Source organism: Helianthus annuus, chromosome 12, assembly GCF_002127325.2.
Source record: "Helianthus annuus cultivar XRQ/B chromosome 12, HanXRQr2.0-SUNRISE, whole genome shotgun sequence".
Taxonomy (NCBI): Eukaryota; Viridiplantae; Streptophyta; class Magnoliopsida; order Asterales; family Asteraceae; genus Helianthus; species Helianthus annuus.
Genome location: NC_035444.2, coordinates 77,598,796 through 77,615,816, shown reverse-complemented (window position 1 = coordinate 77,615,816; position 17,021 = coordinate 77,598,796). Strand labels below are relative to the sequence as shown.

Here is a 17,021-nt window from a genome sequence, read left to right as displayed (position 1 = left end):
TTATTGTTGATGATGTTTAATGTTAATGTCTTTTGGATCGGCTGTGATGTTTTGCAAATCAGATTATGAACGTGCATGGAACCGGAACTTAATATGATTAAGTGGTATTATTGTTCAGATGGTTAAATTAGGGTTCATAAGAATTTATGTTGTTATTGCCTGTTTGATCGATAATACTTGGTAGGATTCATGAGAAACTGTTAGTTGATTTGAATTATGGAAATTGATAATTGATTGGCATAACTGATTGCATGAAACATGGAAACTGTTACAAGTTGTTAGGCACACGGATTGCGAGTCGAAACTGAGATTTCGAGTCTTGTTGCGACTCGGAACCTCACACAACAACAGCATGAGTCGAAACCATGGTTGCGAGTCCCGGTTGCGACTCGTAACTAAACCATGATGAGCCGAGACCAGTAGTTACGACTCGTAACCCCGTTGCGACTCGAGACCGGACTCGAAACCACCTAGTCTCGAAGGATATGCATCTGTCGAGATCTCCCTTGTTGCGACTCGTAATCTCTGTTGCGAGTCGAGACCATGCACGGACACATAATTGGACTTACACACTAACACGAGCCCAACTAATTGGGCCGGACAATTGGACTCGTTTACATCTTTGCTAATTGGACTGCTTATCTGATTGGGCTATTATTGTCATTGGGCCGGGTTATGGTTGGGCCGAACACTTAGATTGTTTATCTGATTGTTGTTACGAGTACATGTTTACTATGATCCTTGCATGCTTGCAACGTGTTAGCTTATGTGATATATACGTGCTATATGCGAACCTGACTTATGTGATAACCCTGTTAGGACGTGGTTGACCACTGTTAGTTCAAGAACTCTCTTTCTCTTTGTGTATCTGCCGAGCAACCCAAGGTGAGTTCACACAGCCAAGGCATGGGGTTCCCAGGGTGGGAATGGGATTGGATGATTATACGTGCATACTTAGTAAATGGAACTTAATGAGATAAGCCTCAGGGTGAGGTTGGTAAATGATGAGATACAGCTAGACTAGTATACCTACTTGAACTGATCTTCGCACACACGCCAGGGGTTGGCTGCGATATTATGACTGATCTTCGCACACATGCCTCGGGAAGGCTGCGAACTATATACTAAAACTTCGCACACATGCCAGGGTGGCCGCGATACAAATATACATAGTCTAGAATACTTGGGAACTTTCCCCAATCTTCGCATACATGCCGAAATGGCCCGCGATACGAATCAATACTATACATGAACAATGATCGAACTAATACGATGCATGACTAGATAAACAAACGCAATGCTTGCTATACTACTCCATTACTGAACTTACTTTCTGTGAACTCGCTCAACTAGTTTGTTGATTATTTGCTGCATGCCTTGCAGGACCTTAGGTACATTATGGAGCTTGCACAGGGAGGAGCAGGTCGTTGTGGGCAAAGGATCGTTAATGCTAATATTTCATACGTTAACACTTGTGTTTGAGTTTTGCCTAAAGGCTTCCGCTATACTTAATTATATTACATGTTCAATATGATTGGTGGTTAGGATCCTGGTCAGTCATGCCTCCAAGGGGTGATACTCCGCGTGTGGATTTTGGGGGTGTGACAAGTTTCATTCCCATTTGTTCTTGAAAATCTCGCCAAAAGTTTGAAGTAAACCGGGTATCTCTATCCGACACAATGGATACCGATACTCCATGACGTGCTACTATTTCATTTGTATATACCTCGGACATCTTTTCCGAAGTATATGTTTCGCGTATAGGAATAAAATGTGCACTCTTCGTCAATCTATCCACAATCACCCATATAGCATCGAATCCCCGAATTGTTTTAGGTAGTTTGGTCAATAGGTCCATAGTGATATGTTCCCACTTCCAAATCGGGATCTCCAACGGTTGCAGTTTTCCATATGGTTTCTGGTGTTCCGCCTTGACTTGTAAACAAGTCAAGCACTTCTCCACGTATTTTACTACATCCCTCTTCATTCCGGGCCACCAATAGTTTTGTTTCAGATCGTTGTACATCTTGGTCACACCGGATGAATAGAATATCGGGATTTATGAGCTTCATCGAGTAGAAGCGTCTTAACCCCACAAGAATTTGGAACCCATATTCTCCGGAGTCTTCAACCCGTTCTTACCATCCGACAAATCTTTAGCTGACCAACTATTCTTTCTTTCTTCCAGTTCTCCTCTTTTACTGCCTCCACTTGCGCTTCTCGGATACGTTCAAGTATACCCGAGGTCATAATAAGCTGCATCGACCTTACTCGTATTTGGACATAATCCGCTTTTCTGCTCAAGGCATCCGCCACAACATTCGCCCTTCCGGGGTGGTAATGTATTTCGCAATCGTAATCTTTCACCGTTTCTAGCCATCATCTTTGTCGCATATTTAACTCCTTCTGATCGAAGAAGTATTTCAAACTCTTGTGGTCAGTAAATATGGTGCACTTTACCCCATATAAATAGTGCCTCCATATTTTTAATGCGAACACCACCGCTGCCAATTCGAGATCGCGCCTCGGATATTTCCTTTCATGCACCTTTAATTGGCTCGAGGCATAAGCTATTACCTTGCCTCGCTGCATTAAAACACATCCGAGCCCCGAAAGTGAGGCATCCGAATAGACTACCAAGTCCTCGACTCTGTCCGACAATGTTAATACCGGAGCTTGAGTTAACTTCTCTTTTAGAGCTTGAAACGCTCTTTCTTTTTCGACACCCTAATTAAATTTTTCTTCTTTCCGAGTTAACTTAGTTAACGGCGACGCAGTCTTGGAGAAGTCTTGAATGAATCTCCTGTAATATCCCGCAAGCCCTAAAAAACATCTAACTTCCGAAGGGTTCTTCGGGGGATTCCACTTTGACACGGCCTTGATCTTTGACGGATCCACCAATATTCCATCGGCACTTATGATGTGGCTGAGGAGTTGCACCTCTCATAACCAGAAGGCACACTTGGAGAATTTCGCATACAACCTTTCTCGTCTGAGTGTCTCTAACACCTCTCGTAAGTGGTGTGCATGTTCTGCTTCACTTTTCGAGTACACCAGAATATCATCGATAAATACGATTACCGATTTATCCAACATCGGCTTGCAAACCCGGTTCATGAGGTCCATGAACGCCGCGGGTGCATTTGTCAGCCTGAATGACATCACGAGGAACTCGTAATGTCCGTATCGGGTGCGGAAAGCCGTCTTCAGCACATCTTCCTCCTTGACCTTTAGTTGGTGATACCCCGATCTAAGGTCAATTTTTGAAAACCAGTTCGCACCTTGTAATTGGTCGAATAGATCGTCTATTCTCGGAAGCGGGTATCGATTCTTTACCATGAGTTTGTTTAACTCCTTGTAATCGATACATATGCGCATGCTTCCGTCTTTCTTTTTCACGAATAGCACCGGTGCACCCCAAGGAGTCACACTCGGTCTTATGAATCCCTTGTCGAGCAGGTCTTGAATTTGTGACATCAATTCTTGTAATTCCGACGGCACGAGTCGGTACGGTGCTTTAGCCACGGGTTTCGTGCCCGAAACCAATTTGATTCCGAACTCTACCTCCCGTTCAGGCGGTATCCCCGGTAGATCTTCCGAAAATACATCTTCGAAGTCACGTATCACCGGTACGTCTCCTATCTTCAGTGACTCTTTCTCGGGCTCATTCGCGTATATCATAAACGCCTTACATCCATTCTTCATGAGCTTGTGAGCTTTCAACATCGAGCATATCATAGGGTTACCTCCTTTTTCGCCATAGATGGTGACGTGTTTTCCGCTCGGAGATGTTAGCTTTATCTCCTTACGAAAACACACGACCTTTGCGTGGTGCTAAGATACCCAATCTATCCCAACAACTACTTAAAATTCCCCCATCGACATCAGGATTAGATCTATTAAGTATTCCTCATCATCGATACTTAATTTGCAGCCTCGACAAATATCACAAACTATAAAGCTTTTGTTGTCCCCTATTTCAACTTCTAAGGGCACAGATAATTTCGTTAATACAAATGAAGGATGTCGAATAAATGCATGTGAAATGAAGGATTTATTCGCACCCGTATCAAACAATACACGTGCAGGAATTGAGTTTATTGTGAATATACCTGAGACCACATCAGGTTCTGTCTTTGCTTCAGCCATGGTAAGTTGGAAGGACCTAGCCTTCGCCTTTGGAGCTTCTGTTGGAGATTCTTTAACGTCTCTCTTTCCAACTAAGTCTGGGCATTCGGACTTTTTGTTGCCGGGCTGATAACATTTGTAGCAAACCGAGACTTTACCCGGGCATAAAGACGCCGTGTGCCCCGTTTTACCACATATGGGACACGGTTTGTCCTTGAAACGGCACTCACCCTTGTGCCCTTTCCCACACACTTTACAACTTGGCGACCCCCCCTTTAGCATCCACCTTCTTTCCTAATTCAACAGTTCGAGCTTTCTTTGTAGGGCTTGGATTCATATCCTGTGCTCTTTGCTCGTCCCTCTCAATTTGTTTCTTCAACTCGATTTCCCATTCCCGGGCGGTGTTAATAATCTCCGTGAGGGTTTCATACTTTGATGGAGTCATGAACTCCCGGTATTCAGCACTCAGCATGTTGTAATAGTAGTATATCTTCTGCTCTTCAGTGGTGACCAACTCGTCACAGAATCTCAGCTTATCCAGAAAGATGCCCGTGATCTTATCGATTGTTTCACCCTTTTGTCTTAGCTGGATGAATTCTTCCTTGATTTTGTTAATAACCACTTTGGGACTATGGTGTTTAAGGAACGACACCTTAAACTCATCCCAAGTCATGACCCTCGCCGCTTCGGCTCCTATTTCCTTCTTTTTATTGTCCCACCAATCTTTGGCTTGACCCTTCAACTGACCCGTTCCGTAAGCAACGAAGTCAGTTACATCACAATGGGTTCTTTCAAACACTCCTTCAATATCGCTTAACCATCTCTGGCATATTATCGGGTCGACCTCCCCGTTGTAGATTGGCAGTTTACACGCCATAAACTCCTTGTACGAACATCCTTTACGTTCTCCCGATTTCTCTTTCATAAGGTTAACACTATCTTCCAACCTTTTGACTCGTTCTTCGACTAGTGATAACACAGTGTTTTGAATTTTGTCTATAAACCCGGATAGACTACCTTCAATTGCCTTCCCCACTTCTTCGGCAATTATCTCTTTCATTTGTTCGGTGCTTATCGGCACCAGATCATCCTCGTTTCTTTCTGTCATCTTGAAACTGAAATGTTTACATCTATCATTAAACATTTCATTTATAACATAGCTTTATTTGCTTTGGTTTAGCCAAGTTCGTAACTTGCTTTAACCGTTCACATTTTGGTGCACTTTATGGGTTTGAGTGTGTTAACACGCTCTTCCCATGCACATTAATTCGCATCTCATTTCTTACATAAGATAGGAACTACTAAAATAATTAACAAATTCTTACAGGACGATCGATCAAGCTTAAACCGAACACTTTGTTGACAACCTTGAGCTATGATTACCAACTTGTAACACTCTACTTGTTTTTACAATATTTTATTATAAACAAAGCCTTAGTAAACCAAAACCTTGATTTTTATACCAAACCTGAGGAAATTTTAGGCAAGTTAACATCTTAGACAAGTGCTACTAGTTTAAGAATCCCAAACAAAACAAGTATTTAAGTGTTAACTACATAGACATTGTTTGATCATAATTAAGTAATCGCGAAAGCTTCAAAAGATTGTGTTCGGTTCTTGGAATTGTGCTTAATCGCCATCCAGATTTAGTCCATCGTCACCTATGGTCAAAACCACACAAAAGATTAGTTTGACACCTTAAATATAAGTCTGGTTAAGTTCCATGCTCAAAATAATGCAAAAACAACAAAATCCATCCGTTTTGGGTGGTCGCGTGCCGCCACCACCGTCGTGTCGCACGACGGGTTTTTAGTTTGGCCGTGGCGTACCGCCACGGTGTGATTTTGACAGAATGTTGTTTGCTGGAGCTGTATATCAGCCCAGCACCTAATTTTAACATTTACAACTTCAAATCCACATAACTTTTGACTCGTAAGTCCGTTTTAGGTGATTCTTTTTCCTATACGTCTGTAAATTCATTACCGACGTGCCTATTATAATTACCATACCGAAAATTTGGTTTACGGGCCGAACGACTAAAAATCACTATGAAATTATTCGACCCACTCTAGCTTCACTCATTTTGCTACCGTTTCACTAGTAAGCCTATGGCGCCTTATACCCAACACCCGGGGCTTATCATCACCCGCATTTCCTTACCAATCTCATGGTTTAATGCTCTTGTGATTGTTATCGCCATCGCTAACTATTAAAACACTAGCACTACAATTAACCCCACTATTCGACCCGTTGGCTCATCTTATGGAATCCTCCATTATAATGACTACCAAACGGTGTCTTGCCAATTCTTAACCTTTTGATTCAAGTAACGAGCATGGTCGCTATTATCAACGCAACATCTATTCTACGATATGACTATACATAATTTAATAACAATTCACTTAATGTAACGAGTCAAGTTACATACCTTTAGAGCACGCCCTTCAAACGCAAATCGCCACCGGCTTGTCCACTCGACGCTCCGGTATCTTTTCCTATAGAGTTCAATCATGACGCGTTTAGAACTCTTTTCAATCATATATCGCATAATTTGCCAAAACATCATAATTATGCGTTTTAACTTTAAAATTTCAGTTTCGAGCCTTCTTTGAGGCATTTCTACAAACACTAAATGGGCAGGATTTTATATCTTTTATATTCAAGTTCATGGCTTGTCGCTTAGCCAAAATTAACATCAATTGAGCTATCACTATAGAATCAAACATCAAATTTTTCAGAAATCAGTTTTCTATGAATCAAATTGCACTAGAATAGCATTCTAAACCCTAGTGTTCATCAATTTCTCACAAAACCCAAGAATCACCTTCAATGTGTTCATGAAATTCTCAGAAATTAGACATGATTTCACTTATTGTTGTCTAGGGTTTACTCCTAGACACTATATCGTTCCTATTCTATTCATATAACAATCATGCATCATTAGATTTCGAATTCCCTAAATTCATGAGAATTTCAAGTAGAGATTTCTTATCAAATTTTACATACCTTATGACCCGCTTGCAATGGGGATCACTATTCTGAGCTCGGATTTCGTTTTAGAACAGATTTGAACCTTCAATCTATGAGATTTGTGGAAATTAGGGTTTTGAAGAACCCTGGTCGCCCCCCCTTGTCTGGTTCGATCTCAGCAACACACACAAGTGTGTTTTGAGTTTAATTTTTTGTTTTATTAATATTAGTTTCCATTTAAACACTTTTGGCCCCTCAACTTTTGTTTTTATTTATTTTAACTCTTTAACTACTCATAAGTCATCATCTAACTAGGTTAATGTCATTCCTAGTTAGTTTATTTTTCTTATTTATCCACAACATAATTGTATTATAAGAATTTGTATTTTCGGGGTGTTACAAGCAGTGGATGAATTTTTATCCAAATAGAAGTTGATTCAAAACATCAACAAATACTATGAAGACACTGATGATTAGTTTTAAATTGATTTTATATATTAAAACTTATGATTATGATGCAATAATAACCTCAGAAAAGCATTGTCGGACAGCCTCTCTGGCTGCCACATCAGCTTTTCGTATGTCACCGCAATTTTTAGAGAAACAGAGGTTTGCCCAACAGTTGTTTTCCACAAACTTTTAAGAGTTTTTAAAAATATTTAAAAAAACAGCTATTTATTAAGAATGGAGTTTTGATGTTCTGAAGAGATTTTACAAAGATCTGTTGGGCAATAACAAATATTCAGAACTTTTGTTGTGTTAATGGTTGACAATTCTTTGGAAACCGCTGTTGGCAATAACAGATGTTGGCAACAGTAGCAACTCAACAGTCGTTACATAAAACAAAAATTATGAGAACAGACAATACCTTTCAGCAGTGGATGAATCTTTAGCAAAACAGATGTTTAAAAAATAGTTTTTTTCAACCGACTTTTAAAGATTTTTGACAATTTTTTTTAAAAATAGCTATTTTTTAAGAATGGACTTTTGATGTCCTGAAGACATTATAATGCTTTCATCATCAGCAGACGATGATTTCAAGCAGTTGTTCTTTTTTGGCAAAATTTAACTTTAACAGACCTTTACAATAGCAGATATCAACTCTAACAACTGTTGATGCTAACATTAGTAAAAATAAAATGTTCCACATAGATTAATAGAATTAAAATTTATGTATGACATATGAAGATAGATCAACAATTACATCGAGTAGTGAACAACGAAATTTAATAATCTAAAGACAATGATTTCAAGCAGTGGTTCTCTTTTGACAAAATTTAACTTTAACATACCTTTACAATAGCAGTTATCAACTCTAACAACTGTTGTTACTAAAATTAGTAAAATTTAAATGCTCCACAAATATTAATAGAATTAAAATTTATCTATGAAATATGAGGATAGATCAACAATTACATCGAGTACTGAACAACGAAATTTAATAATCTAACAGAAAAAATTAAGAATTTTTAGCTTCAACTCTATCGAGTACTGAACTTCTCTATGTATATCTTTGAGCATCGCCATGAACTCCAAGTCTCTATCACCGCACTCGATATTACTGACAACACAAAGGTTACGTACGGCAGTTGAAGGCATCGCCATCAGGTATCTGGACACCTGGTCTCTCGTAAATAGTCCAAGATGCAGTCCATCAAAACACCTCTTCAGCTCTTGAAGAGTAGCCCTATCCTCATATACTTGATCCTCAACTTGCTTGATAAAGCGATACTTTAAATCATCAGAGTCTACAGAAGGGTATGATGACATTTTCACCTGTATATTTCTTCAACTCTGATATAAAAGAATGATATTATAGTAGTAAAACGTGATGAAAAACAGGTGAACTGGCAATCATATTATATAGTGAAATAGCTAACAGCCCAAAGGTCAGACTTAATTTCACCGCACCATTAAACTAATCTAGAAGGCAAAAACGTGTATATTTAATATAAACATATAAATTCATATATTTCAAAACAGCAGCCATTTAATGCAAAACCTTTCAAAAAAAAATTTTCATGGGAAAACCAAAAAGTTAAATATCAAGAAACCGAAAGAACAAAAATAAATAAAAAAAACAGGTTATCATAATTACCATTAACTTCTTCATTTATCATAAAGATGCATTTTAAACATTATAAAAGGCTGATGATTAGGCTAATTCAAAACATCAAGAATTGTGTTTTAAAAACTTGTCCTCTCAAAAAACAAAGTTGGAACACAACTGGCCTAATGAAGAACTAATATATAAAATCAGCGTCATCAGTGATAATAGATACAAGAAAACCTGGAGCAGTATCGGAATGCTTCATTCAGTCCTCCACTCTCCTACATCAGACTTCAAGAACAGTGTAGAAGAATTTCCCACTTCTCGTTCCAGAAAAACAAAGCTGAAATATATCAACACTTTAAAATAAAAATTATCAGCATATATCAACAGTTTAAAAGAATTCACGAACCTAAAATAACCCGCAACTGATTGTTTGAATCTTAAACAACTCTGATTAGGCTGAAATATAAAGCGAGAATTAGAATAGATCAGTTCAAAATTTAAGATTCAAAATTACAGAAAAAAACATACTCTCAACGATGTTGCAACAATGATGTTGGAAAAATTATGTGAAGCACAAAAAGCTGTAATCGGAGATTAACCGGCTCAATCATAAGAGCTATGCATTTGAGTGAGAGAGATATAATCGCAAATATGAGTGAGAGAGATAAATTGAAATTTGAGTGCGGAGCCTAATTCATATATGTTATTTATAGGGAGCCAGATTCATATGTGGTTTGAATTTTGATTTTGGAGCCAGGATTTTAAATTTTGAATATGGGTAGAAGTTATGGGCAGAGGTTTGAAGTGTGTATAAACAGTTACCCTTTTGTATGTGGGTAGAGGTTTAAATTTTTAATAACGGACAGACCTTTGAAAGTATAGATGTGGGCCAGACCTTTGAAAATTAAAGTGATTTTATATATTAAGGTTTATGATGTAGTAATGACATAAGAAAAACCTTGTTGGACAGCCTCTATGGCTGCCATATTAGCTTTTCTTTTGTCACTTGGTTTTCTTCTTTTATAGAAAGTATAGATTGGTTCATCAAGTATTATCATAGATTTCATGTAAATCAAGAGACTATATAATATAAAAAACAAGGCTAATATATTTTAGGTGTTAATAACCAAATTAATAATAAATATATTCATAACAATAATTAATTGTTGTATAGGTTTTGTTTTCATATGTACTTGTGTTTATATTTCTTTAATTTAATAAAGTTAATGCTTTATTGTTAAGAAAAAAACAAAAAAAGCTGTTAACATTGTACGAATGATACATTTAAAATTTGATTCAAATAAATATAAAAATTTAGGTTTTTTGAGGGGTGGGGGTTTTTTTTTTTTTTTTTTTTTTTTTTTTTTTTTTTTTTTTTTTTTTTGGGGGGGGGGTGGGGGTTAGGTTTTTTTTGGGTTTTTTGTAGGGGGGGGATTCCACGGTCCTCCCAACCGCCGAGGTGATCCCACCTCGCAGACCGCCACCCAGCAAGCCTGAGTCTGGGGGTAAATCTGCTACCGTAGGGGCATTGGGAACGAGCAAGACTCGAACCCGCCACCTCCGGGTTAGAATACGGGCTGGTGGCCATTGGGCTGACACCCAATGGTTTTTTGGGTTTTTTGTAGTGAGGTATAGTTTTTTGATCAAAATTACTCTAAAAGAACATTTTACAAAATTAATTTACAAGATCAAAATTACTCTAAAAGAACATTTTACAAAATTACTCCACAAGATCAAAATTACTTTACAGGATCATTTGTAGAGTAATTTTGATAATTACCTTATGAGCAAATAATTACAAAAATATCACCGCATTTTTTTTTCAATATGTACTTTTGTTTAGTACATTAAAGTTATTTGTACGAAGACTTTACTCTTGTTTTCATATGTACTTTTGTTTATATCTTTTTAATTTAATAAAGTTATTGCTTTATGGTTAAGGGTATACGGGGCGCAATCGGGGAGGGAAGCGGTGAACCATTTCCCCGATCGGGAACACCGCCGCCATCCCCGCGGGGTCCCGAATCGGGGGTGAAGATGGGTGTGAGGTTACCGACGGAGAGAGGGGAAAGGTGGTGGGGCCAGCTTTGTTTCAACCAATCAATGCTTTCCTTTTTTTTTTTTTTTTTTTTTTTAAAAAAAACCCAATTCACCTAATAGGGGAGTGGCGCCATCAAATGGGGGTGTTAGGGGAGTTTAAGAGGGGAGTTGATGTGGCACACGGGGATTGGTTTGGCGTAAGAGAGTGCACTCACCTATTAGGTGTGCACCCCCTTCACCCTAAGAAAAAAACAAGAAAAGCTGTTAAAATTGTACGAATGATACATTTAAAATTTGATTCAAATAAATATAAAAATTTAGAAAGATTAAAAGATCACATAAATTATAAAAATAAATCAACATTTATCCCCTCTACTCTAACCCTATAAATAAACGAGTTCACACCAATCAATTTTCGCAAATACATCCTCACAATTCTCTCTGTTAGGGTTTCACCATCACCGACCTACTTTCCGGCCAGCATACTACCATGTCGTCGCAGAAAACCATCGTGTTGAAGAGCTCCGACGGAGAAACGTTCGAGGTAGAAGAGGTGGTGGCGTTGGAATCGCAAACCATCAAACACATGATCGAAGATGACTGTGCGAACACCACCATCCCCTTACCTAATGTCACCAGCAAGATCATCTCCATGGTTATTGAGTACTGCAAGAAGCATGTGGATTCGGCCAAGAACGAGGACAAGAAAACTGCTGAGGAGGATCTGAAAAACTTTGATTCTGAGTTTGTCAAAGTGGATAAAGACACTCTTTTTGATTTAATTCTGGTAAGTGTCTTTTGATTTTGATTTATTATTATTATTCATTCGTGATTCTTGATTTCTTTGAAACTATAATGGTGTATCAACGTGGCTTTATTATAAATTTACAATACAAGTAAATCTACTTTTGAGGTTGATCATTTGTTATTATTTAATATTATGTAATGAGCTTCAAAACACAGACACTAATGTTTTGTGTGTGTTTTTTTTTCAGGCTGCAAACTATCTCAACATCAAAAGCTTACTGGATCTAACCTGTCAAACGGCTGCTGACATGATCAAGGGCAAGACTCCTGAAGAGGTTCGCAAGACGTTCAACATCAAGAATGACTTCACCCCCGAAGAAGAAGCAGAACTCCGCCGTGAGAATGCATGGGCATTTGAGTAATTATCCCAGACCCGAAATTGTTGATACTTAAAAGGATCAAGTTATAATGTTAGGATGCTTTTGTTCTTTCTTAGAAAACCAAACCTTGAACTTATTATGTATAGAGTTTTCCCAAGTGTTTTGGAACTTTCGAACACTTATAACTTGAATTAATGATATTAAGTAATTCTAAAAACACAGATCATGTGACAAAGAATATTGTTTTTTTTTTTTTTTTCAATTTACAATAAAGATATTTTATCATTAAATCTAAAGATGAAGGGAAGAGCGTACTCAAACAAAGTGTGGACTTGTGTACAGATTCCCCAAAAGATAATGAAAAAAGATATGTAGAATTTGTATACACTGCGTGTGTAAATGGACCACCGAAGTACAACCATAGATGCATGCTAATATAGTTCGAGTAAAAGCATACTTTTCATCAATATGTTAGTTTGAATTAAAACCATACCTTTTGTCAATGAAGCAGGTCTTTATTTCCGTTAATTGGATTCTTTGTTGTACTGATCGTTACTATATTATCTAATTATCTTACCAACTTAAGACTTATAAAACCTGAAGTCTAATTGAAGTCTATGATATTTTTAATGGTGCAAGTACAAAGCAAGCATTTTAGTATTGGATTCTCATGTATTTCACAGCTGCATTGTTTTGTTCTTGTTTATTTTGAAGAGCCAAGGAGATATTATTAAAACAAAGCACCAAACCCCCAGCAAGTTGCTAGAGGACATATACATCAGAACTTACAGTCTTAACAAATTATCATTAAAGTCTAACCACACTTCTAGTGTTAAATGATCTAATTCAGCTCGATTTTTGACCCATAATAAAGACGTCTCCTTAACATCTTCGATAAGCATTGACCGCATTGGTAACACACAATTATAAATAGATGAAGTTTCGAAATGCATATTCAAATTACGAGTTTTATGTCAAGTCAAAAATAATGACATTTACATGATTGAAGGAACAACATACATGTAGGTAAAGGTAATAAAGACGGCATTATATATGTTAAATATTGCTTCAGACGACTAATATTTAATAGAGTGAATTGCAAATTTTGTCCTTTATCTTTATACCTGATTGCAGGCGGTGTCCTTTATCTTTAAAATCGACGAGTTTTGTACTTTATGTTTTAAAATCATGCACGTTATATCCTTTAAGCCTAACCCAGTTAATTTTTTTCGTTAAATCTGCTCACATGCCTTGCACATGAGGGTAATTTTGTCAATCTACCCAATTTAATTTGTTTTATTACAATTAAAAATCAAAATTTCACCCTCTCTCCTACAATTTGTCTCTCTCATCTCTCTCTAAAATTACATACTATCAATCTATCATAGAGGAGAGAGATGGTTTCCCAGATCTGGCCACAACCATAATGAAAACAACAAATCCGGCCACCGCTGCAACCTCTTGAAACCCTTGAACACCTTCACAAGAACAAATCATTTTCAAACACTTGATTTCTGGTTCTCACTTGTTAAACATAAGAAAAGACAAAACACATGCAGGTTCTACCAGGGCATATATCATGTAGATTCTGAATCCTTATTTCGGCTTGGTTGTTGCAGCCAACGGATTCAGAAAAAGATCCAGAATCACCTATTCCTATTAATGCTTTTGAACTCATTGGGATGTCATCAAGCTTGGATCTTTCTGGGTTCTTCGAGAAAGAGGTAAGAGAATTGTTTTGAATTTGGTTTACACAACTTTAACTTGATATCGAACAAATCTCACGCTTCGTTTATTTCAGGATGTTTCTGAGAGAAAGGTGAGATTTACATCCACATATTCTCCAAGAAAATTGCTCGAAAAGATCGAGGATACGGTATCACAGATGGGATTTGGAGTTCAAAAGAAAAACGGAAAGGTCAGTAATGATCCGTTGTTCTTACTCTTGCCAAACACCCTACACTACAAACACCACACCCACAGCTGGAGATCCGGATCTGGATCGGAATGGATCAGACTAAACCTCACTCTTCCTCTCTCTCTCTCTCTCTTTCCACCATTTCTCTCTCTAGAAACCGGATCTGTGATGGTACAGAGAGAAGACGTTTGGAGGTTGAAATTAGGGATTCTAAAGAGACCCCACCTGAAGTTATGAGGAACAGATAGAAAAGTTGTAAATTGACTTAAGGTTTTGCAGCTTTTTAAATAGTTTTAAAGATGAAAATGGGGGATGAGGGACATGAAAATCTACAGGGATGATGATTGATTTTTGATGTGCCAGATGTGAATTTTGCAGATGAACTTTGAATCCTATATCTCTTGATCTTTGAAAGAAACCATAGGGAATTTGGGTTTATATATATTTTAATTAATATATTTTTAATTAAATGCTTAAAATTACAAAAGTACCCTCATGTGACTTGCACATGATCTTATTTAACGTTAAAAACAAACTCAGTTAGGGCTAAAGGACAAACCGTGCAACAATCTGAAACGTAAAGTACAAAACTCGTCAATTTTAAAGATAAAGGACACCGCCTGCAATCAGGTATAAAGATAAAGGACAAAATTTGCAATTCACTCTATTTAATATAAAACAAAAGAGAGAAAAAATTGCTTCAGCTGACTAATTAATCAAATTTATCAATTAAAACCCTAAAATTCTTACTCAACGGGGACAAGAGGGCGAATGCACCTAAGACTATAGGGTGCGGAGGAAGCAAGTCCTTGGAGGACGTCCCTTCACGTCATCGTCATATCAACATCCAAGGAGGATGCCCCTTTAAAGATGGACCAAGGGGGATGGAGGATGGGTCTTCCCCATTTATTATATTTTGTTTTTTAAATTCAACATTTATTAACATTTAATAAGTTATAAAATAAAATCATTAATATTAAAAAAAAAACATTACATAACCTAAAAAAAAAAATACTAGATTGGTAAAGAATTCCATTTTTTAGCGATCTTCTCTTTCATTTTACGCAACACTGGACGGTCTTCTTCCGGATACGAGTTGATATCAGCTGTCATTGTCTTCCATTCCTTTAGTTCTGCCACAGTGCCACCTATTGCTTAACCGAACTCGTTCGTCCACTTCACGTTGTTTTGCTTGTGTCTTTTGGACTGTGACCTCGGTGTATGCTTTGAACTGGGCCATCAAGTCGTCAATTTTCGAACCGCCCCCCAATGAGGCTTGTTTTTTTGCAGCCGCTACCTTTTTGGCTTTGTCCCTTCCCGGCAGACATCCCTACTCTCGAACTACGTGCTCTTCCTCGTCAAATTTTGGCTCGTCGTTTATATTTATCTGACATCGTACGTCCAAGCCCCAGCACTATAACTTCCAATCTCCGAGGTTTTTGTTCGTTTAGCGCTTGCAACCTCGTTTGGAACCGGCGCCCACTTCTTATTGATTCACATAACCTCCCATGTCCGGACGTGTGGGAAAACAACCCGATCCTCATCTTCGTATCTATGCATCGCCTCTTTAAAAACGTCTTCGTCACTCGTCCCATGTGACAACCGTAAAAAATAATGGTAATTCCTTACAACTTAACAACTTAATTATACGTTTAATTGCGTTCATTACGATTTAATTAATGTGTGATTAGGTCGCGTAAAGTCTAGCAATCATAGGACATATCCTCAAGGCGACTATAGTTGACCTCGACCCATAACAATCCACCCCGCTCGAACTCGCCTTGTCCTCAAGGCTACTAATTAGGCCATGGCGCCACTCGGTTATCACGGTGACATTTGATCGGTAATTAACAAGATGCCATGGTGGACGCCACTTGCGTCACTCGATTGTTTCATCTAGCGCTATCTTCATGTCCTTTACAAACATCGATTTCATAACTTCCTTCAACAGGTTCGGAACCACGGATGGTTGATATGCGCAAAATGCAACATATAAATTATATCAAATGTGGCATAAAACTAACCCTTTTTTAGTACTAATGTTGGAAAAAGTGTGTTTTTGTCTTCCTTTTGTATTTTCAGGATTAAATGAGCTCAAATTAACAAAAGAAGTAAAAAGACAGCAAAATCTAACATAAATACAAGAAAAGGAGCGAAAGTGGAATGCCCGACCCCTCAACAGCATCTTCCCAAGCAAAACCAAAAAAACAGAAGACTGAACACGCCCTGTGCTCAGCGAGCACGGGGCCGTGCCCAAGAAGCAGCAGAAAAGACAAACCTTTAGAAGCTTCTATTGCCCACCACGGGGCCGTGCCCAGGGGACACGGGGGCGTGGTCAGATTCCTGCAGGCGCATTTATTGTAATTGCGAATTACAATTAATGAGGAGAGAGACAAGGATGGACACAGGGCCGTGTCCGAGCTTCTGTTCAGCCTATAAATAGGAGTGCTTGGAGCCATTTCAACTCATCCCTTGGCACACCACCTCTCTCACACTTCACCCACCACCCACCACTACCATAACACCATCATCCACCACCATCATCCATTGTCCATCATAGAGTGTGTGAGTCGTCTCAGGATCCAAGACTGATCGTAAGAGTTCTTGACAATCAAAGGCCATGTTTGCCTAAGTCTCTTACATCACTTGGTGAAGACAAGTGTTTAGTGTAATACTTTTTATTTTTAATATTTTGCACTTTTTAATTGGTTTTGTATTAATGACTTTAATTACTAGTTTCTTATGTTGAAGGTGATTCTTCCTTATCGTTTGTCCGTGGTGT

At 38.1% G+C, this 17,021-nt stretch overlaps 2 protein-coding genes across 2 annotated transcripts; one reads left to right on the top strand and one right to left on the bottom strand.

Moving 5' to 3' along the window:
* Positions 1–4,381: 4,381 nt before the first annotated feature.
* LOC110925474 lies at positions 4,382–5,053 on the bottom strand. The gene is made up of 2 exons (XM_022169427.1): positions 4,781–5,053; positions 4,382–4,729 (listed from the first exon to the last, which is right to left on the bottom strand). The coding sequence occupies exons 1-2, from the start codon at positions 5,051–5,053 to the stop codon at positions 4,382–4,384; spliced, it is 621 nt and encodes a 206-aa protein (XP_022025119.1).
* A 6,589-nt stretch (positions 5,054–11,642) lies between these two features.
* On the top strand, positions 11,643–12,562 carry LOC110921263 (SKP1-like protein 1B). Its single transcript, XM_022165553.2, has 2 exons — positions 11,643–11,981; positions 12,190–12,562. Exons 1-2 carry the CDS (start codon positions 11,685–11,687, stop codon positions 12,361–12,363), a joined length of 471 nt encoding a protein of 156 aa, XP_022021245.1. The 5' UTR covers positions 11,643–11,684; the 3' UTR covers positions 12,364–12,562.
* Positions 12,563–17,021: the final 4,459 nt, after the last annotated feature.